Source organism: Macrotis lagotis, chromosome X, assembly GCF_037893015.1.
Source record: "Macrotis lagotis isolate mMagLag1 chromosome X, bilby.v1.9.chrom.fasta, whole genome shotgun sequence".
NCBI classification, from domain to species: Eukaryota; Metazoa; Chordata; class Mammalia; order Peramelemorphia; family Peramelidae; genus Macrotis; species Macrotis lagotis.
Window position 1 is genome coordinate 77,744,078 of NC_133666.1, and position 21,747 is coordinate 77,765,824.

The 21,747-nt window shown below is 48.9% G+C and overlaps 1 protein-coding gene and 1 long non-coding RNA gene across 2 annotated transcripts; both read left to right on the plus strand.

Moving 5' to 3' along the window:
• The first annotated feature begins 6 nt into the window (after window positions 1–6).
• Window positions 7–11,860, plus strand: LOC141503100 (uncharacterized). The gene is made up of 2 exons (XR_012472760.1): window positions 7–1,794; window positions 11,740–11,860. It is a non-coding gene; the product is annotated as an uncharacterized LOC141503100 (long non-coding RNA).
• A 3,372-nt stretch (window positions 11,861–15,232) lies between these two features.
• On the plus strand, window positions 15,233–18,504 carry GPR173 (G protein-coupled receptor 173). Its single transcript, XM_074208267.1, has one exon. It carries the CDS (start codon window positions 15,294–15,296, stop codon window positions 16,461–16,463), a length of 1,170 nt encoding a protein of 389 aa, XP_074064368.1. The 5' UTR covers window positions 15,233–15,293; the 3' UTR covers window positions 16,464–18,504.
• Window positions 18,505–21,747: the final 3,243 nt, after the last annotated feature.

Below are 21,747 nucleotides of genomic sequence, written 5' to 3' on the forward strand. Positions count from 1 at the left end.
AATGGAGGCCTAGCAATAATAATTACGCAAAAACCCCAGATGGCTCTACACTCCCGAGGCTGTGTGTGCTCTGTTGGAGGTTAGTAAAAAAAAAAATGAGAAAAGACAGGCAGATTCTCAAAGCTCTTAGACACCCAGGCCCAAATTGGGCATCCATACAGATCCGCAGGCACACACAAATAAATGTTTACATAGATCTATATGAATACCCATCCATGTATATATAACACATGTGGGTGGTATGTGGTAGGTGGAGATAGAGCAGGGAAAAGCAGCTCCCTGCCACCATTGAGGGTCATGAATTAGTCTCTTGCAACCCAATTCCTGTTGGCTCTATTTCTTACTAAACCACTTCCAAGGAAACCACCAGAGGCTTTTTGCAGTTTGTGAGTTTCTCCTGAGTCTTCATCTTCTCATTCCTCTGCTGATTTGAATGACAGCTGAAAGACCCGATTGGACATAGAAGTGGGTATTTTTTCCCTTTTTTCTTCCTCTTCCAGGGGCTCAGGCTTCCACTGCTACTTATATGTGAAAGGACTCCAGGCACCAGAGTCCTTGATTGCTCTGAAGTCTTCAAGGCCAGCTCTCTCATTTTAAATGGGCCCCAATAAGGACTGGGCCAACCAGCTATCAATGGAAGAAAGAGTGAGCCTCTTTTCCTCTTCTCATTGTGGCCAAATCTCAACAGCCTTCTCAACTCCAGGAAAATTGGCTAAAGAAACCTCTGCTTGAATAGTCAATGGATATTTGAAACCCACTTGACTTAGTTTTCAGACCTTAGAAGTGGATCTCTTCTCTCTGCCTCAGAGATCCAGTGGGAACTCTAGCTACCCCCAAGTGGATTGTAGGACTTTGGGGTGAAGGAGCCCAACCTGGGAATGTTTGGAAGAGGGAGGGGGCTCCTAGCCTCCACATTGAGTGTTCACTTTGTTAGAAGGGAATGACAAGAAAATGTTCATAACCTCCCAAATCCCCCCTCCCCGCAAGCAGGTGTCTCAGAGGGAGGGGCCATGACTCTTGCTTGCACTCAGCCTCCTCAGCATCTCCAGTCCCTCTTATTTTGTGAGGAAGTCTGGGATTTAGTTATTGCTTTTAATTTCTTCCTCAGCCCCTCTCTCAGAGTTTGTTGCCTATTCATCTGATTATAATGGTTATCCCTCAATCAATGATTGCACATTTTTTAAGCACCTACTATATTCCAGACAATGTAAGGGATACAAAGAAATGGGAAAAACCCAGCCCCTACTATCAAGGAACTCACAGTTTAGTGGGTGAGACAACAAGCAAACAACCATGTATAAACAAGCTCTAGTCAGGATAGTTTGTGGGTAATCAGTCAAGGAAAGCCAGGAAGGGGCCAAAATGGGTTCAACTGCCTTTGCTTCAATTCCCAGAAGGATGCTATAATGATAGTAGCACTCCTCTCTCAGGCTGAGCTTTTCTCAAGGAGCAAGTATCAAGGACATTACCACCCCAGTTTCATGAAGTTTGTACCATATGTGGCCCTCTTTTCCATTGTGAGTTTTTCAGGTGTGATTGACTCTCCATGAGCCCATTTGGGATCTTCTTGGCAAAGGTAGAGGAGTGGTTTGCCATTTCCTTCTCCAGTTCATTTTACAGATGAGGAACCTGAGGCAAGTGGGGTGAAGTGACTTGCTCAGCATCACCCAGCCAGATTTGAAGTCGGGAAGATGAGTCTGTCTGACTCCAGGCCCAGGGGTGCTTTATCCACTGCACCACCACCTACTGTCCACTGTCATGTGAGAGAGTCCATCCTGCTGCAGTGGACCCTAGGTAAGATGTGCCCACAACCCCTCCTGTGCTACAGGCTGCAGAGGGTTCCTTGCTTCTCAGCCTTCCAGAAACTAGCCCAGTTCCCTACTGCTGACATTGGAAGCCTCCACAGTCTGCTTCCTATTGGTCTATCCAGCTTCCCCTTATGCTATTCCTGTCCCTGCACTCTGTGGTCTAGCCAAATGTGTATAATCTCTCCATGCCCCAAATCTTGTTCAGCTCTCTCTTGCTAGACACAAGCCTCTGTCCATCTGTCAAAGCCTAATCTTCCCAGAACATACAACTCATAGTGGCCTCCCCCAAATCACCTGTATGCCCCTTAAGAGTAGGACCTTTGTTGGCTTGTTTTTTTTCATCCACAATATGGGTACCATGCACACAGTGGTTTAATAAGTGTTTATCAAATTGAAGATCCCTTGAGTGTTTAGCATGCTCCACTTCCCTGTTTTTCTCTTTGTGAGTTCATTCCAGTCTCTGTCCATGTCCATCCATCCCTATCTCTGGTCTATATCTGTATATTCATCCTTGTCATTCCATCCTTTTCTCCTTCCCTGTCTATCCCCATCTCTTTCTGTGTCCCTCTGTGACTCTGTTCTTGTATTTCCTTGTTTGTGTGTTGTTTCCCTGTATGTCTGTCCACATCTCTGTGACCTTGTCTATCCATGTGTCCACATTGCTGACTATTCCATCCTTGTCTGTCCATCCATGTCTATGTTCCTGTCTGTTCATCTCTGTCTGTCTTTGAAGAGCTCAGTCTAGGGCTCTAAATGGGAACCTGGAGGAGATCTGGGGAGTTCCTCAGGTTTTATAGGTGCTTCCTAGGAACCACAATCCCTTCTGTGCCCAAGACAGACCTATTGCTTCCTGCTACTCACTTTATCTCTGGAGGCAGAGTGGGGATGAGATCAGGAAATCTATCCCTGTGTGCCTCCTTCAGCACTTTGTGAACTAGGTAAAGGAAGAGTAGCAGTAAATTCATACGTTCCTTTGGGTTCATATGGATGAATTTCAGAAACTGAAAAATCTCCTAAGCTACATGAGCTATGGAAAATAGAAGAGTTCCAGTCTTAGAGCTCCCTGACCTTCAACTGCCTGTGCATCTTCAGCACTGTGACGGTGTCCAAATAAATTCCCAAATCTCAGCTCCTTACTCATGGCTGTGTTGGTTTCTCTTCGCCATACCTCCTCCCCCCATTGCACTTGTTTAGGAGGGCCAGGAGCTACCCCATCCTGTCTGGGGAAATGGACAGAAATATTGAGGATGGATGTTGAGGAAAGAGCACATCCCTTTGTATGGTTTCACATGTATCGGTTGTTTCTCTTGTGTCCGACTCCCCAAGTGACCTCATTTGGTGCTTCTTGGCAAAGATGATGGAGTTTGTTTTACAGATGAGGAAACTGAGGCAAACAGGGCTAAGTGACTTGCCCAGGGTCACACAGTTAGTGAGCACCTGAGGCCAAATTTGAACTCAGGGCTTGCTGGCTCCCAGTCCCGTGGTGCTCTTGCTGCAGCAAGACCAACCATGACCAACTCTGAAAGCAAAGCAAGAGGACAGGTTTAACAATGGGATGGGTTCAGATCTCTAATCTCTTAAATTCCTCCTCCTAACCTTCATCAAGAACTTTGTCTAGGCCTCAGACACTTAATAATTACTTAGCTGTGTGGCCTTGGGCAAGTCACTTAACCCCTCTGCCTTGCAAAAACTAAAAAACAACCAAGAACTTTGTCTATTCCCTCCTTCTCAGCTTTGAAATCAATCATAAGTTGGAGGTTGACTGGAGGGGTGAGGCCCCTCAAGGGGAAAGGAGATTTTTCTAAAATCACTCACTGAACAGTGCTGGCCCTCCTGGTTCCTGAGCTCTGATAAAAAAAAGGGCCTAAGTGGTCTCTAAGTGGGGGAACCAGGTGGGAGCAAGTGTTGATTCAATGAGGAAAGGTGTAAAGCATCCTAGAAATAGGTAAGCTAGATTCTGCACTTCCAATGAGCTCAGTGTGAAGGAATCCACTAGCAGCAGCCCAACCCGAAGATAGGAGCCCTGGCAGGGGCCAGGAATTTTCCAACTTTAGCTCGGGTGAGCTAGGACTAAAGGGTTAGTATTTGAAGTGGTAGCAGAAGGGAGGGAGGGGTTATCCCTTTCACCTCCCCATTGCCAACACATGTTCCTTTTCAATCACATGTGGGAGGTACTCTATGAGCTGAGCCTTGAAAGCCCTAAAGATTACTTCAGGAAACCATGAGGAGAGAGCTGCCCCTTCCTCCTAGTCTTCCTCCTAGTCTTTTCCCTAGGATCACTTGGTATACCTTGTCTACCCTGCTCTGCAGTGGCTTTGTCAAGGACTGTTTAAACCAAAGGGTACTTTTGAAATCATGAAAGCCTTTGTAAATATTAGGGAACTTTGTAAGCCATAGAAAACTTTCCCAACTTGAAAGGAATTTGTAAACTAAACCTAGGGATCCTGCTCACATGTACCCGGGTCAGTCAGGAGGATTGCCTATAGGTCAATCAGGCAAGATTAGTCATTCAAGTACGGTACTAGTGGCTGAGATACAGGGACAAAAACCAAGAGTTCTTCACTCCCACAGAAAGCCAGCAATAGACAGAGAAACTACAAAGTAAATGTAAAAGAGAGACAGAGAATTAATAGAACTCAGGTGGAGAGAGACATGTTCTGCTGGGAAGAAATGAAGGATTTTTAAGAGGCTGGAGTGGAGGAGGAGATGAATTGGGGTGTTGATGGAGGATGGGGACAACCTCTGCAAAGTTGGGAAGATGGAACATTTCTTCTGGGAACAGCTAGCAGACCAGTTGGAGTGGAAGACCAAAAAGGTAGGAAGGAGCTAGATTATAGTGGCAGGCAGGCTGAGGATTCAGTGAGTCACTGAAGATTCTTTTTTTATTATTTTTATTTTTTTGCTTTTTGCAAGGTAATGGGGTTAAGTGACCTGCCCAAGGTCACACAGTTAGGTAATTATGAAATGTCTGAGGCTGGATTTGAACTCAGGTCCTCCTGACTCCAGGGCCAGTGCTCTATCCATTGAGTCACCTAGCTACCCATCACTGAAGATTCTTGAAGAGGTGAAGGATAAAATCAGATTTGTGCTGTAGGGCACAGGGGTGGGGGTAGGGAGTAACAAATTACTGTATTAACTGTACTGACTTCTAGTCAATATGGCTACCCAAACAGGTCACCCAACTCCCACTTACCTACTCTAGCACATAAATCGTAAGCATCCATTACTGCCTTCCCTAGCAGGAAAAAATAGGAAAAGGAATTCTAGTTGAAATAATTTCGTGATCCTTCAAAGGCAGTTTTCGAGGTAAGAAATACAAGTCACTTGTAGCCAAATCACTAATCACAGAAATAAAAACTGAAACAACTCAGAGGTTCTATGCCACACCCATCAAATTGACAAAATAGAAAAAGGCTGTAATCCAGACTTCCAATATGCCCAATTTGAGTAACATGGAGGGGACCTTTGAGGGGTCTTTGGAGGATATCCAGAGGCCTCCATGCTACCATGAAGCAAGCCTCAGTTATATGGCAAATTTTGGGAGAGCTGCTGGAAAACTGGCACATTAGTAGTATTTGTAGAGCCATGGATGGGTCTGATCATTCTGGAAAGCAATTTGGAACTTTGTCCCCCAGAGTCACTATATAGTACATACCCTTTGACCCAGATATACTACTGTTTGGCCTGTCCTCCAAAGAGATTTTTTAAAAAGAGCAAATAGTACTATATATTCAAAAATATTTATAGGAGCTCTTTTTGTGGTGGCAAAGATTTAGAAATTGGTGTCCATCATTTGGGAAGTGGCTGAACAAGTTATGATACATAAATATGGTGGAATATTACTGTGCTGTTGCTGCTACTGTTATTGTTGTTTGCCCACTGTTCTCAAAGATAATCATGACATCAGGGAGATGACCTGAAAGTGAATTTAAATGAGGTTTAAATCTGTGCAAAATCCTCAGCCTCACTTTCTCCTCTGGAGCCATCTGTTTCCAGTGGCCAGATATGGATCAGGATGACTGGAGATGGCCCCAGATATAGTGGGAGACCTGGGTCTTTTTAAGCTAAGGTTTTGAACAGGTCTCAAGTTTGACTGAAGCAACACCCATTCAGTGATTCTAAGAATGAAGGAAAGGGTTTCAGATAAACTGGAGAAGACTCCTCCGACGTAATGCAGAGTGACAGAACCAGGAGAACAATTTATATTTTAAAAATTATAAAAGCAAACAACTAGAGAAGATTTAACTTTGATCAGCACATTGATACGTAATGATTCCAGAGGACCAGTGTCTAAGAGTAGCATTCCAGGGTGAGGCGTTCTTGTGATTCATAAGTTATGTATTGAGCTAGGAACAAGTTCAGAAACAAATAGTAGCTGTGTGGCTTTGACCTTAGCCAAGTCTGAAGCCTGAAGAGGAATAACCAGGGCAGGAGTTCTAGACCAAAGGAGAGCCTGTAGTTCTGTCATTGTCATATCAGGCTGTCACTAGCTCTCCTGATCTGACCCCTGGACCTAGATGGCTCTGGAGGAGCAAGTGAGGCTGGTGACTTCGCACAGCCTCCCCTTACACTTGAATCCCATTCACTTTGCTGGTCATGCCATCATCTCTGATGTTAGGGTCTTCAAGGATGAAAGACAAACCATCAAACATCATCATAGAGCTTTCCAACTGACTGATAGTGGCTGAGTCCAGTAGTAGTCTACTGGAACTTCCAACCAGGAGCAAGCCTGCAAGAGGTCAGAAACTTGCGAAACTCATATCAGTAGGGAAGAAGTTGTTAGACTTTGCTCTGGATCAAACTTTGGGAGAACCAAAAACTTTCAGGGGTCCAGTGTTAGTTGTCCTTGAAATCCTAAAATATAACAGTCACTACACCAAGAAATCAACTTGATCCAAGAGGACCCAAGCTCAATTCAAATACCGTCTCCAGAAGTTCACAGAGGCCAACTCTAAATTGAATTCTGAAGTCCAGAAGTAGACTGGAAGAATGAGCAAACAAAAAATATCTCACCATTTAATAGTGACAGAAATGCTCAAGATACAAACCTGGAAGGAAATGACTCTAAAACATCTACAAGCAAAACCTCAAAAAGAAAGAATTACAGTGTAGGCACAAGTTCAACTAGTATTCCTGAAAGTTAATGAAACAAAATTTTAAGAAGCTAAAAATTATTTTTAAAAAGCCAATGAGAATGCTATAGGAAAAAAAGGGGGAGAAAAATAAATTATGGAAGAAAGATTTGGGAAGAGAATTAAGATAGAAATGCCCAAGGACAAAACTACCTAAAAGTTAGAATTGATCAAGCAGAAGCTAATGCTTCCACGAGGCAGTAAGGAATATTTATTAAAACAAAGTCAAAAATCAGAGTCATAAAATCAAAATAGAAAAAAATAGATCTCATAGCAAAAACAACTGACTTGGAAAACAGATCAAGGAGAATCAATGGACTCCCTTAGAACCATGACCAAAAGATCTTAGATATTAAGACTGCTCAGATGTCTTAGAACAAAGTAGAAATAGAATCTATCAGTTACCCTCTGAAAGAAATCTTGAAATGAAAAAATCCAGGAATATATATGTCAAAAATCCAGAGTTTGTGGTCAAAGAATTCCAAGTGCCAAGGAGTCACAGTTAGTATCACACAAATCTCAGCTCAGATCCCACTTTTTTTTTAGGTTTTTGCAAAGGTAAACGGGGTTGAGTGGCTTGACCAAGGCCACATAGCTAGGTAATTATTAAGTGTCAGACCAGATTTGAACCCAGGTACTCCTGACTCCAGGGCCGGTGCTTTATCCACTATGCCACCTAGCCGCCCCTCAGATCCCACTTTCTGCTAGAAGCCTTTCCCAGTCCTCCATATCACTATGAGCTTACCTCTCATGATTCTCTCCAATCTGTCCCGTCCAGAGTTTATTTGGTCACAGCTGTTTGCATATTGTCTGACCCATTGGACTGGGAGCTTCTTGAGGGCAGGAATTGTCTTTTGCCTTTCTCATTTTCTCATGATCTCAAATGACATAATTTTTGTAGCAAAAGAAAAGTGCTTGTCATAGTGCCCGACCCATAGCAGGTGCTATAGGAAACGCTTATTCCCCTTTCCTTTGCCCTTCTTCTTCTCCCCAGTACTTAGTATAGTGCCTGGAACTGGAACTCTAAATGGCCATGGCAGGCATTTCATAAGAAATACAAGTTTGCAAACCCTAAGACCTTAGGGAGCCATTTGGAAGCATGATAGCTGTTTTCTAGAAGACTCGTTATGGCTGGCCCTGGCCCTGGCCCTGGCTGGACTCAGTTTATTTGTTACAAGGCTCTTTATTGGGGGAGTGTCATTGGTCAGAATTCTTTGAAATATTTTTAAAAGTACACAGAAAGGGGGGTGGCTAGGTGGCTCAGTGGATAGAGCACCGGCCCTGGAATCAGGAGTACCTGAGTTCAAAAACGGCCTCAGACACTTAAATTACCCAGCTATGTGGCCTTGGGCAAGCCACTTAACCCCATTGTCTTGCAAAAAAATCTAAAAAAATAAAAATTTTTAAAAAGTACACAGAAAGGAAAAGAAGAAAGTTCAGAAAGAAACACTGATAAGCCAGACAAATTTGAAAGTAATATGAGAAGGAATGGTCAGACAGGTAAGAGGAGACAGCAATGTTCTGAAAACCCAAAGAGAAAAGTATCCAGAAGCAGAGAGTGACGAACAGTGTCTAAAGCTGTAGTGAGAGGTCGGAGAATGAGGACTGAGAAAAGGCTACTAAGAAATTAGTGGTCACTTTGGAGAGAAAAGTTTCAGTGAAATGAGGTCAGAAACCAGACTACAGAAGGATGATTAAAGAATGAGAGAAGAAAAAAAAAGAAAGAAGGCAGTAAAAAGGACGCAAGATCTAGGGAATGGGAGCGTCCAGTAAAAGCTTTTTTATGGACAAATTCCTTTTGTCTGTTAAAGGGTTTTTATTTTTTAGGATAGAGGAGACTTGGGCACATTGGAGAGCAGTAGCCAGTAGATAAGGAGAAATTTCCCATTCCAGAGTGGAGCTAATTAGGTGATCTGCTGTGGAAGGTGGAAGGGGAGGAAAGGGTTTGTGTGCCAGGGCTGGCCATTTCTTTATCAGAGATTGGAGGGAGGGAGGAGTTAGTGGCAGGGTGAGGGATGTGAAGGATGAAACCAAGTCCTCACCTGTGGGTGGTGTCATGTAGGAGGCTTGAGGAGAAAAGAGATGGGTTGAAGCTGCCACTATGGTAAATGGGAGTTTATTAGGGAGGAGCATTGCATTGCTGCAGTGAGGACCCAGGTGAGGTTGGATAACCCAGATTTGTTGAGATCCCTTCAGCTCAGTTTCATAACTTCTTCCAGCTCCCTTCAATGGAAAGTGGGTAGGATGGAAGGAGGCCAGATGGGGCATATATTGAAATTTGCTGGGTGTCAGAGGTTCTGCTCTAATGCTAACACTCTCTAGATTGGGGTTTGATGTTGGAATGAAATGACCTGCTCTGGAACCATTAAACAGTTAACAAAAGGAGGCTTAATTTGCCCCTAACTCAGAAGGGGTATGGTATTTTGGTTTTCTGGACTCAGTCCCCATGGGCTCTCTATATGGAAACATCTGGTTATTGGGGGCCATTTTGATATGGTAAAGGATTTGGTCCCTTTAGAAATCCACCAAGTTAGAGGGGCATTTATTGTCCATATCCTTTATGTGGCTAGAAAGCTGTTAAGATTAGATGTTGGGGAAGCTTTTGTCTCTTTTTTGGGGAAACTAACACGTAAGGATTAGGAAAGGAGGCTGGGCCTGAATTCTCCCCCACCCCACCCCCCTTACCCTCCACATGTCAGCCACATCACAGATGACCAAAGAACCAAGGCAGGTGGATGAGTGGAGGGACCAGACTCAAATGTAACTGGGAAAAATTGAAAATCACTAACATAAAGTTCTGGTGGATTTGTGATTCCACTGGTGAAGAGGGTCATATAATGTTGGGTCCAGTTTGGGCAGGGAGCAGACTCTCAAGACTGGAGAGAGAACTGAAGGCAGAGGACCTACAGGTTGGGACAGTAAGGACAAGGAAAAAATGGGGTTAGAGTGAAGTGCAATGAGCAAAGATTGTGAAATGAAGGAATTTCTAAGTTCACAAGCATGGAAAGGCACCACTTGTGGGTGTGGGGTAGTTGAGGGGAGGGAGGTAGCTCATGGGGAGTGAGGGTGATTGTGGGAACATCAGTATGCCATATTGAAATCAGTCAGGCAATAAACATGAATAGGATAAACGTGTCCTATGATGAGGACAGGAAGCAAGGGTGTGAAGCAGGTGCTGAATTTGAGAAAGAGGGGAGATGGGTAGTTAACATCCACTAAGAGCTGCATCAGGAGAGCAATCCGGACTGCATGAACCCTAAAGGAAGGGAGGCTGTTTGGTCAAGGAAATAGAAAGTCTCTAAGTGGCGAAAGGGAACATTAAGTATGTTGGCAGAGGTGGAGAGTGAGGTAGGAGTGAGCAGGAAGTTGGGACCTGGGACTAGGAGGAAGGTGGAGTTCTAGAGGGAGATTTTCCTGAGGGGGGGAGGGCAAGAGTTTGGGCCAACTTGAAGTCTCCATTGAGTTCTACCTTCATTCTACAGCCTCTACTCCCTAGCTCAGACAGCTCTTGTAGCTCCCCATTCTGCTTCTGAAGTCCCTTTCACCCCACCATCCACCGGACAGCAGGAATTGCCCTCCAGCCCTCTTCTCATCTGGAAGCTCCTTCAAAGCTAAGCTCCCAGACCCCCCCCCCCCCAGTGACTAGGCAGCCTGGGAGAGTGGATGACCGGTGGCCAGCCCTGGGCAACTTCTCTGTTTTCCAAGCTTGAGGAAAGCAAGGGAGCAAGTGCTTCCCTCTAGCGGCAGAAAGCAGAAGTGCCATTTCGGGTTTAGTACCTAGGCCTGGCGTTCTGGGCTCTCCAGAGGTCCTTTAGGCTGGTGGCCCCGGAGGAGCCGGGGGTCTTGTTTCTCTGCTTCCCCTCTCAGTACTTGCCCTCTCCCAGACTCAAGCCTGTCTGTGTCTGCTTTCTCCCCACCCCCTCACATTTGTCAAGGTCCCTCCCCCACTCCAGGGCTGTGGGGGGCTGCCTTCCTCTACCCGTGTTCCCCCTTTCTCTTCCCCCTCTGTGCCCTTCTTCCCCACCTCCTTTCATTGCTCTTTCTTGACCCGTTGTTCCTGTAGTCTCCCATTCTCAGGGCCTCTCAGCCTAGCTCCCCATCCCCTTTATCTCTCTGGTGCTTGGAGATCCCCCCTCCCCGCAGCCAGCCACCAAGGCACTGAGCTTCCAGTGCCCATGCTTCTCCTGGAGCCAGTGGCTACCCTGGAGGCCTCAGGGTCCAGTTCTCAACTCTGGCCCTCCTCCTCTTCCTTATTCTGGCCAATTCAGGTGGGAGGGGGGAGAGGGGAGAAGCTCAGATCTCCCACCTCATTTGCATGCCAGGAATGTGCAGCTGTGGCTGCCTCTTATGCCTCCTCCGAATTGGAACCCTGACTGGGGAGGGAAGGGAAGGGGCCTGGCACGGGGATGGAGGAAGCATCTCTTGGGGTCTCTGTCGGGGTGGCCCTTTCTACCCTGTTCTGTTTCTTTCTTTCTCAGTGCCAGTCTTTGCCTCTGTAGTTGGCATTTTCTTGTCTTATGCTGGGGGTCTTGCCTGTCTCGGTTTCTCTCAATGTTTCTGTCTCCCTCTTTCTATTTCTGCATGTTTTTTCAGACTGGGACTGCTTCCTTGTGGTCTGGTCCCAAGAGGTTGTGTGCCCATAGAAGTGGGAGGGCCATTAGGGGATCCCTCCAGACTTGGGCACAGCATAGCCAGGGCCTAGTATGGAATCTAAGGCCTGTGGGGCAGAGATGGAACTTATGTGGGACCCATGTGATGTATGTGTAATGCGCATCCCCTCCCCATCCTCTCAAGAGCAGAGCAGACCCCTGGTCTCCAGGACAACAGGAGGAAGAAGAGCAGTAGGAGAAAGAGGAGGAGGAGGAGGAAGAGGAGGAGGAGGAGGAGGAGGAGGAGGAGGAGAAAAAGGAGGAGGAGGAGGAGGAGAGGCTGGTGGCCTTTGAGAGCCCTTCCCCCTGGGGACCACAACAAGGAGGCAGGAGATTCAGCCACAGCCACCGTTACTGCTACCGCTACCACCACCTCCTCCTCCGCCACCACCATTGTTGCCACCACCACCACCACCGCAGCTGCTGCAGCCACTGCTGCCACGATCGCCAGCACACATCGTCCAGCCATCAAAGCTGCCAGGTGAGGAGAATCTCCCCAGAACAGAGCCCATTCCCAGGCTGAGTCCTACATCTGCTCTCTCCCACACTCAAGGTTCCCCCATTTCTCTGTCTCCCCGCTAACCCAAATTCTGTTTTCCTTGTCTACCTTCCTCTTTTCTCTCACCCACCATCTAGCTCTCATTTCCCCCCAGCTCCCCTTTTGTTTCTCACCCTCTATTTCTAAGTCTTACCTTGCCTGCCCCCCTCCCTGTCACCTCCTTTGTCTCTCCATCTCCTCCTCCTTTATCCCCCCCCCCAAGTCTCCTGATCTCCCTGCCCTCCCCTCTGTTGGCTGGCCCCCTTCCATGCCTGTGTCCCCGGTCTGTCCCCAGCTCTATCTTTTCCTCCTTTATCCCCCTCCCAATTCTCTTGGTCTCCTAATCTTTCTGGCCCCACTTCCTTTCTCCATGCTTCTATCTCCTACCTCATCCTCCCTGTCTCTCCATCACTGTCTTCCCTTTCTCTCTCCACTCTTTCTATCCCTCCCAACCCCTCCCTTTCTGTTTTCCCCCTGCCTCTTTGTCTCCCTACACCTTTGCCTCCCCTTCCTGTCTCCCTTTTTCCCTTCCTGTCTCTCCATCTTCTATTTTTCCTCTCTTTATTGCTTTCTAGTTTCCTGTTCTTCTGTTTTCTACTCTCTCTGGTTCCCCTTCCTTCTGTCCCCCCCTTTCTGTCCTTCTTGCTGCTTTAGGTCTCCCCTCTCCAGGTCCTTCCTTTTCTGCCTTTATTCTATCTCTCTCCCCTTTGATTGAGGTGTTGCCCCCTCTTTTCCTATAGGATCCCCTTCACCTCACCCCACCCTTTCACCTTTCCCCTTGTTTCAGTTTCCTTTGGGATTCTCTCTCCCTATCTCTGGCTCTTGTGCCATTTTTTCTTTTCTTTTCCCTTGGGAGGTTTCTTTGTCCTCTCTTGCTCTGAATCTTAGTCTGGTTGTGGCCTCTGTCTTCTTGCTTCCTCAGTCTAACTCTCCCCACCTTTCTTTCTTTTCTATGCCCCCTTTCCTCCTATCTTTTCCTTTAGTTGTATCTCTGTCACCTTCTTTACTTCCAACCATGTATTTCTTCTCTATCTTTTTGATCCACTATTCTCTTTGTATGTCAATGTCTTCCACATTTCTCTGTATCTCTCCTACTCTCTCCCTATAGCTTCTTTGTTCTCTCCCATCTCCCTCAACCCTGTCTCCCCTTTTCTTGTCTTTCTGTTTCCTCTTTTCATCTTTCCTTTTCTTTCTCTGTCCATCTTACTGCCTGTCTCCCTCCCTTTCTCTCCATCTCCTCACTGTGTCTCTGCCCACCTGTTTCTCTCTCTGTCTTTGCTCATCCTTAGAGTCTACCTCAGTCTCTCTGGCTTGCCCACCCACCTTTCCCTCACTCCCCCAAAATGGAGTCCTGCAGAAATTGTTGGTCATCAGCGCCTTCTCTCCTTCCCCCACCCCCATGTTATTCTGTGTTTCTTTCTCATTATCCCAGACTGTTCTCAGTGACTGTGGGTGGGCAGGAAATGAGTTGGGGAAGGAGACCAGATTCTCTCGTTGAGACAGAGGCTTTGTTGCCTGTCTGACCTCAGACCTAAAGGAGGGGCTCATGTGTCTGGCCAGGTCTGTGATCCCAGAAACTGAGGTGCCCAGGTCAGACGCTGGGGCCTTGGGGTGGGGCTGGAAGGTTGTCTCATCTGTTGGTCTGTAGCAGGAATTTGAACAATGGACACAAGCCCATCTTGGGGTCCTCACAGATCTATTTTAAGGAGAAGCCCAGGCTTTGGCCAGCCCAACCACCACCCTTCCTTCACTCCTCTCTGGCTCCATTTTTCCCTCTGTCTCTCTGTCCCTCCCACTCTCTTGCTGTCTCCACTGAGTGGAGGAGGAGCCACCACCTCCCTGGAAGGGAGTGGGGGGCAGCCAGTCACTGGTGCTGATTGAGAGCAGAAAGAAGAGACAGAGACAGGGAGTTGGGGGGGGGCTGACTCCTCCCTCTTTTGGAGCCTCCTAGCCAGCTGCCTGTGCTGTCGAACCCAAGTTGGCTTGGGTGCCCTGGTGTGTGTCTCCGGATTCTGTGTGAGTATATCCGGAGACATTACAGATGACAATGAGATCTTTCCAAGCTCATCTCTCTGCACTGTGTGTATTTAGATGGCGGTTTGGCGAGATCACCTGCACGTATTGTGTGTAGTGTAGTGTGTGTGTGTGTGTGTGTGTGTGTGTGTGTGTGTGTGTGTGTATGTGTATCAGAGAGAGAGCATCTACATGTCTGTGGTCTAGTTCTTTTGTGTCTGTGTACAAGGAGGAGAGAAGGAAGAAGAGAGGAGTCATAAGGGGAGACCTCTTGTGGTATATGAGTGGGTATGTGTATGTGTGTGTGTGTATCCAATGGGGGCACCTGTTCTAGAAGCTTCATCTCCAGGTTCATGAGCCACACTGCGTAGAGACACACAGACCCACAAGAGAAAAATACAATCCAGGCACACACACACACACAATCAGGACAGCATAACCTCTCTAGAAAGATCCAGACATGGCAACAAAACATACTGGACACAATACCACAGAAACAACACACCCAGAAAGCAGTTTGGGAACACACACATATATAAGATGGAGGAGGATTCTGGGTGGGGCTGAAGTGGTCTAGAAGTGTGGGGTGGGAAGGATGTACTAACCCTACTGTTTCTCCCTTCCTTCTGTCTCTCCTGTCATGTGGGGGGGGGGGGGGCTGAGTGGTATATGTATAGTATGTAGTATGGGGTATGAGGGGTATGTGTGGCATGTTTGTGGTTGTATGTATAATGTGTATAGGCTGCATGTGTAGTGTGTGGGGAGGTATAGGCTATGTGTGGTGTGTTTGTGTGTGTGGTATATATGTGTGATATGGTATATGTGGTGTGTGTGTGTATCCACCTCCTGTCTCTCTCTTGCTCCCTTTTCTCTCTCTTCTTTCCCGCCCTCATTCTCTCTCTCTCTCCCTCCTGTTCCCTTTCTCTGCCTCCCACTGAAGCCTCATATCTCTGCTCCTCTTTCTGTCTCCATCTCTGTCTCTCATCTTCCTCTTTACTTTCTCAGCTTATGGTATCTCACGTTGCCTCTGCTTTCCCATCTCTTCCCCTCCTTGTCCTCTCTGCAGGAAGACCCCACCCTGCCCAGCCCATGGCAGCCCAAAGGAGCCTCTGATCCCCAGCCCCTCCCTCCCTGGGCCAGTCCTCCTAGTGGCATGATGCCCAACGCCACTGGGCCAGACGACCTCAGCGGCAGTGGGTCCTCCCTGCCTCCTACAACAGCAGCTGCTGCCGCTGCAGCTGCCGCCTCCACTTCCATCAAGCTAGTTCTCTTGGGAGCCATCATCTGTGTCAGCCTAGTGGGCAATGCCCTCCTCTCCCTGCTTGTTCTCCGGGAGCGTACCTTGCATAAGGCTCCCTATTACTTCCTCTTGGACCTCTGCCTGGCTGATGGTGTGCGTGCTGCGGTCTGCTTCCCCTTTGTGCTGGCCTCCATCCGGCATGGCTCGGCTTGGACTTACAGTGCCCTCAGCTGCAAGGTGGTGGCTTTCATGGCAGTCCTCTTCTGCTTCCATGCTGCCTTCATGCTCTTCTGCATCAGTGTCACTCGCTACATGGCCGTGGCTCACCACCGCTTCTATGCCAAGCGCATGACCCTCTGGACCAGTGCGGCAGTCATTTGCATGGCATGGACCCTCTCTGTAGCCATGGCCTTCCCACCTGTTTTTGACGTGGGCACCTACAAGTTCATCCGAGAGGAGGACCAGTGCATCTTTGAACACCGCTACTTCAAGGCCAATGATACACTGGGTTTCATGCTTATGCTGGCTGCCCTCATGGCTGCCACCCATGCCGTGTATGGGAAGCTGCTTCTCTTTGAGTACCGCCACCGCAAGATGCGCCCCGTACAGACTGTCCCAGCAGTAAGTCAGAACTGGACGTTTCATGGGCCTGGCGCCACCGGCCAGGCTGCTGCAAACTGGATAGCTGGCTTTGGCCGAGGCCCCCTTCCTCCTACCTTGCTGGGCATCCGGCAGGCAACTGGAGGAGGAGGGGGCCATGCAGCCAGCCGGCGCCTCCTAGGCATGGAGGAGTTCCGGGGGGAAAAGGAGCTAGGTCGCATGTTCTATGCCATCACTCTATTGTTCCTGCTGCTCTGGTCTCCCTATATCGTGGCCTGCTATTGGCGGGTTTTTGTGAAGACCTGTGCTGTGCCTCACCGATACCTAGCCACTGCTGTCTGGATGAGTTTTACACAGGCTGGGGTCAATCCCATTGTTTGCTTCCTCCTCAACAAGGACCTCAAGAAGTGCCTGAGGACTCATGCTCCTTGTTGGGGGGCTGGAGGCCCCCAGGCGCCTCGGGAGCCTTATTGTGTCATGTAAAATTGACCAGCAGATAGAGGGAGGAGGGAAGGGAGTGTAAATGAAAGGGAAAAGAGGATCAATGAAGGGAGGGAAACCAAAAATGGTGGATAAGAAGTCAAGTTGAGGGCATGGAGGGTGGCAATGCAGAAGTGGGTCCCAAAACTTAATTGATTCTCTGGGTGTCATCAAATGGTACTGTTCTGTTACAGATGGTATGTGAAGGGAATGTCCCCTGTGGCTTGTCCCTGTCCACAGCAGCTTCTAGGGACCCAACACAGTAGATTGTTTATTCCTTTTTTAAAAAACTACAAACAAAAAACCTGGGGTTTTCTATTACTTGTGACTATGCTGGGTTTTCATTGACATTAACTCATCTCTCTCAGATTTGTTGTCTTCAGAGAGAGATGTTATGTACAACATAATCCCTCTTCCCCGAACCCAGTCACACTTAGTAATGAATGTCCCCCCCCCCAAATGGGCAAAGGGAGGGCAACCCTTGCCTTCCAATGCTAGAGCCTCATCCAGCAGCATCCTTGCCCCAACTCCCTGCCTCAGGAGGCTAAGGGGGAGAGGACAACCAAGCCTCTCGGGGACTGCTGCTATGGATGGTCTTTAGGCTCAATCATTTCTCTTTCCACATTCTGTTCCCACTGGGAATTCCAATTTGCCCCCGTGTTGGGGCACGGGGATAGCCCAGGACCAGCATCCCCCTGCTGCCAAGCTCCCTCCAAGATCCTTATGGAGATGGGGTTGGCCAGTCTCCTATTATGGTACCATCCTGGTAGAGGAGTTAGGTCTCTGCTTCTCCAGAGTCCTTCCAGGAGCCTCGATGGTCCTTAGATCCCAGCTTGTTGCCACTGAGGATTGCTTTTCATCCTCAGCTTTCCTTTTTGCAAGCTGGTCAACCCCCATCTTTTTTTCCCAAGGTGATAGATGGCCCATTACATTGGAGTCAATGGTCCCAGAACCCTTGTGGAGGGCTGTTATCACCTTTTCCTCTCCCTCTTGGGACCTCTTTCCATTCTCTCTGTTAATCCTTAACTCTCCTTCTTCACTGACCTGGCTCAGTGTGTCTCAGGGACCCTCCTCCCTTCCCTAAGAACATACCTCTCTGGAGGTGCCTCATAGTAGACCTCCTGTCTCACCTGATCCTTGGAAACCAAAAGAGGCTCACATGGGTGTCAATGGTCAGGGATTCTCCTACATCAGAGAGTTGACTCCAGACTGTCTAGTTTTCTGTTTCTGAGGAAGCTAGCCCCATTTGTAGGTTTGAAAGTAAGGGGCAGGCTAGGAAGAGGGGAGAGATTCAGAGGGGGAATTCAGTAGACAGGTGAGCTGGGTGTAGAGAATGTTTCCTGGAGGAGGTGGATGTGGATGGGAGAGGAGTATTGGAGGACCTGAAGAGCTAGGGGTATGTATTAGGGACTGGCTAAGGCCACAAAGAGAAATTGGAGGGGGGGAGGGACTTTAATGCCAAGAGAAAAGGGTCAACATTTGATCCTGTGGCAGCTGGGAAGCCCTTTAGGTCCCAGAGTAGTTGCTGGGCTCAACCCCATCCATGAGTGTTCATGTAGGGGATTTGTCCCTTCATCTCCTCCCTACTCCTAGCTGGGGAACACATGAGCTTCAGCTGCCCCATATTTGCCTAGCCTGACCTAGCACCCTTGGCCTCCTTAATTCTGAACTTCTTGGTTCTCAGCCCTTGTCTGCTGTTCCCTCCAACTACTCTAATCTTCCCTATGTGGGAGAAAACGTGAGGAGAAAACAGGCAGGCAGTGGAGGGAAATGGGGATTAGGAAGGCAGCTGGGCTTTGAGTCTTTGGTTCTGGACCAATCCAGACTTGGCCCCATCCTGGGCCAGTTTGAACAAGTCATGGTTCAGGGCTGGAGGAGGCAGGGCCCAATGAGAGGAGGGATGAAATAGGAGCTAACACTGGGCCTGATGTAAAGGCCCATAGATAGGCAGTTGCCCTTTTGGAAGGGCCTTGATTTTTCTGCCTGTTTTTTGTAAACTAAGATACTGAAGTAAATAAAATCCCTCAGCTTTGTTTGTTTTCTTTCCAGGGGCTTGGGGGTGGGGTGGGGTGGGGTTAGAGTCTAGGACAGGTCAGGGGCAGGAACACCCTGAGTCATGCCCAGGAGTCCTGACCACCTTGGCCTAAGAACTGCCCCCAGACTGCATGTTCCTGCATTCAGAAAATGTGTAAATAGAAGAGAGGAATTTGGTCTGTCTTCCAGAGGAGGAAACTGGGTTTCAGGGAGGAGACTAAGATATTTGCTCCAGGTTTCAAAAGCTTAAGTTTAAACCTTAATTTAGCACCTGCTGTGTACCAAGCCCTGAAGTCTCTGCCCTGGGAACTTCCATTCAATGGATGAGGAGACAACACTCTGAAGGTTCCAGCTGCAAGGCCCGGGCTGTGTGTCCTTCAGGAGGCTTGGCTGTCTTGTGGGTGGCAGGTGATGGGGTGATTGGTCCCTTTTCCACAGGAGCCCCCTCCCCAGGGGATGGCCGGGCTGGAAGCAGGCCTTTTAGGGTGTTTAGGGAGTGTGGTATTGGTAGCCAAAGGTCAGAACTCCTGGCTCCCGATGTCGTGAAGGATCTGAACTGGGGGTGGGGTGGGGCGGGGCCGGGGTTCCCTGACCGTGTGCCGCAGCACCTCACCTTCCCCTCCCCCCACTCATGAAGCAGCTGTCCGCCTCGAAGGGGATGGAGGCCTTGGCTTACTTACCCCCCCGGGCCCGTTCCAGAGTCCAGTCCCGTAGGGGACCCAGGACAGCCGAAGCGGGCTGGGATGTGGGGAGCTAGGGGATTCGAGGACAGAGGCCGAAAGAGAGATGGGGATGCTGGGCTGTGAAGGATACCGGGATGCCCTGGAAGGAAAAAAAGGCTGAGCTGGGCCCAGCCTTTCCGCTCCACCATCTTGAAGTCTTGGGATTGGCCGGCCTCGGGGCTGGCTCCCAATGGGCTCATGGGGGTGGGGCCTGGAAGCGGGAGGCGGAGCTCGAGAAGCTGAAGCTCGCGGTCGGAAGGCTAGAGATGCGGAGGACCGGGCCCAGGGTTGCTGCGGCTCTCCTGCGCATGCTCCGTCTCGGGCCCGGTGTAGGCACCGCCCCCGAGGGCGGTGCCTCGGGGCTGCGGAGCCGCGGGTGGGGGCTGGGGGGAACCCAGCGAGCTGGCTTCCGAGGCCGCTCCGACGAGGCCCCGCTCCCAGAGGCTCTGGGCCTTCGCCAGGTCCGGGGGCAGCAGAGCGCAGGCGGGAAGCAGGCGCTCTGCCGGCTCCGCCCCCCGCGGGCTCCTCCTCGGGCCGGAAGAGGGGCCGCTGGGGGCGGAGAAGAGCCTTCCCCCTGCCCCAGCCCCCACCCCGCCGGCGCCTGTGGCTCAGCGGTCAGGTGAGAAGGTGCCTCCCGGGGTGGTGGGGAGGAAGCCTGGAGGGCGTCGAGCTGCAGCCGGTGGGGAGGGCTCGGCCCCCCAAGTGGAGGCTGGCCTGGGGGAGGCCCTTCTCCTCCGAGCACTCTTTATCGGACAAGTAGCTTCCCAGCTGGGGCCAAGGAGGTGGCCCACTCCCGATCGCGTCAGTTCCTAGCCCCCCCGGAAGGGGCGGGGACCCAGGGCCCGGCTCCTGAAGCTCTTCCCGGGGCTGGGGGCGCTGGCTGCCCCGGAAGACGCTCCTGGCCCAGGCGCCTGCCCCAGGCCCCAGCGGCTTCCTAGCAAAGAAAGCCACGACGCCGGCTTGGCCCCTTGTCTCCGGCTTTTGGGGCCAGCTCCCTTCTCCCTCTCCCCATCTCGTCACCTCTCCTCCCCACCCGCATTGAAAGGAGGATGGCCCCGAAGGGCTCTGAGGCAAGCCAGCCCCTAGCAGCTTCAGGACTGCGTGGCCACGTCATATAAGAGAACGTTACTGAATCGCAATGCCCAATCTGCCCTTGCTAAGAGCTGAGCAGAGACTAGGTTCAACCCCCACCCCCACCCCCGCCGCCTTCAGTGAAAATGGAGGACAGCCTAGGTCTCCACTATGAGAATAATGACTTCTAGCAATTGGACTTGAAAAGAAGTCTCTCTCCTAGGGGCGGCTACGTGGCGCTGTGGGTAGAGCATGGGCCCTGGAGTCACAAGGACCTGAGTGCAAATGCAGCCTCAGGCACTTCATCATGACCTAGCTGGGTGGCCTTGGGCAAGCCACTTAACCCTACTGCCTTGCAGCATAAAGCTTAAAAAAAGTCCCTCTTCTCCCTTGAATGATACAATCTCGAAAACTGCTGTCTCAAAGGAAAAAAAAAAGACTGGGGCAAATTTTGAGACCTTGCTCTTTCCTCCTTGACCTTCCAATTCCCTTTCTGTGTGAGAAGATACAAACAGAAATGATGTTGGGACCAGGTTGCTTGCTGACTTTGAAATCAGAGGCCTGGGTTCAAATTCTGGCTGTCAATTACTGCCTATGACCCCTTGGGTGTTGGCTTGGTCTCTTGGGAATCTGGGGATCTCACCTAGAAAATTCTTTGCCATTCCTAAATCTAGAACCCTTGAAGAATACAAACAAGCCTAATAAGTCATTCAGGGTTACGTGCAATTGAAGAAGTTCCTTAAGGTTCTTTTGGATCTCACTGCTCTTATCAATAATATGAGAAATTGAAGCCTTCTTGCCTAAAGCTGTTTTTTAAAAATAATTTAATAGTATTTGATTTTTCCAAATTACACATAAATATACTTTTCATCATTTCTGTAAGACTTTGAGTTCCATATTTTTCTCCCTCCTTTCCTTTTCCCCTCCCAAGATAAGCAAACTGATAGTTTATACATTTACAATCAGGTTAAACACATTTTTCCATACTAGTCACATTATGAAAGAAAAATCTGACCTAAAGAAAGAAAAAACAAGAAACAAATCAAAAAGAAGTGAACATAGCATACTTTGCTCTGCACTCAGACTCCACACTTTGTTCTCAGGATGTCAATGGCATTGTCCACAGCCAGGCTCTCAGGATTATCCTTGATCTCTGAACTGCTGAGAGGAGCTACATCCATCACAAGACGATCAAATCACAATGTTGTACATGTGTACAACTCTACATCAGTTGATGTAATTCTTTCCAGGTTTTTCTGAAATCTCTGGGAGGCTACTTAACAGTGTCTTCAGGATTACGACAGGCCTTTTCTTCCCTAGACCTCAACCTTCTCTTATGGCCTGCCTCCTGTCCAGCACCTTTCACAAGTTATCAGCACTTAACCATATGTCTGGCACATAGTAGGCACTCAAATATTTATTGACCAACAGAAGTAACCCAGAACCCAGAGGGAAAGAAG

What these genes read in the sequence shown, in the direction of transcription:
- GPR173 (XM_074208267.1), top strand. Translation starts at nt 15,294, where the DNA reads ATGATGCCCAACGCCACTGGGCCAGACGACCTCAGCGGCAGTGGGTCC.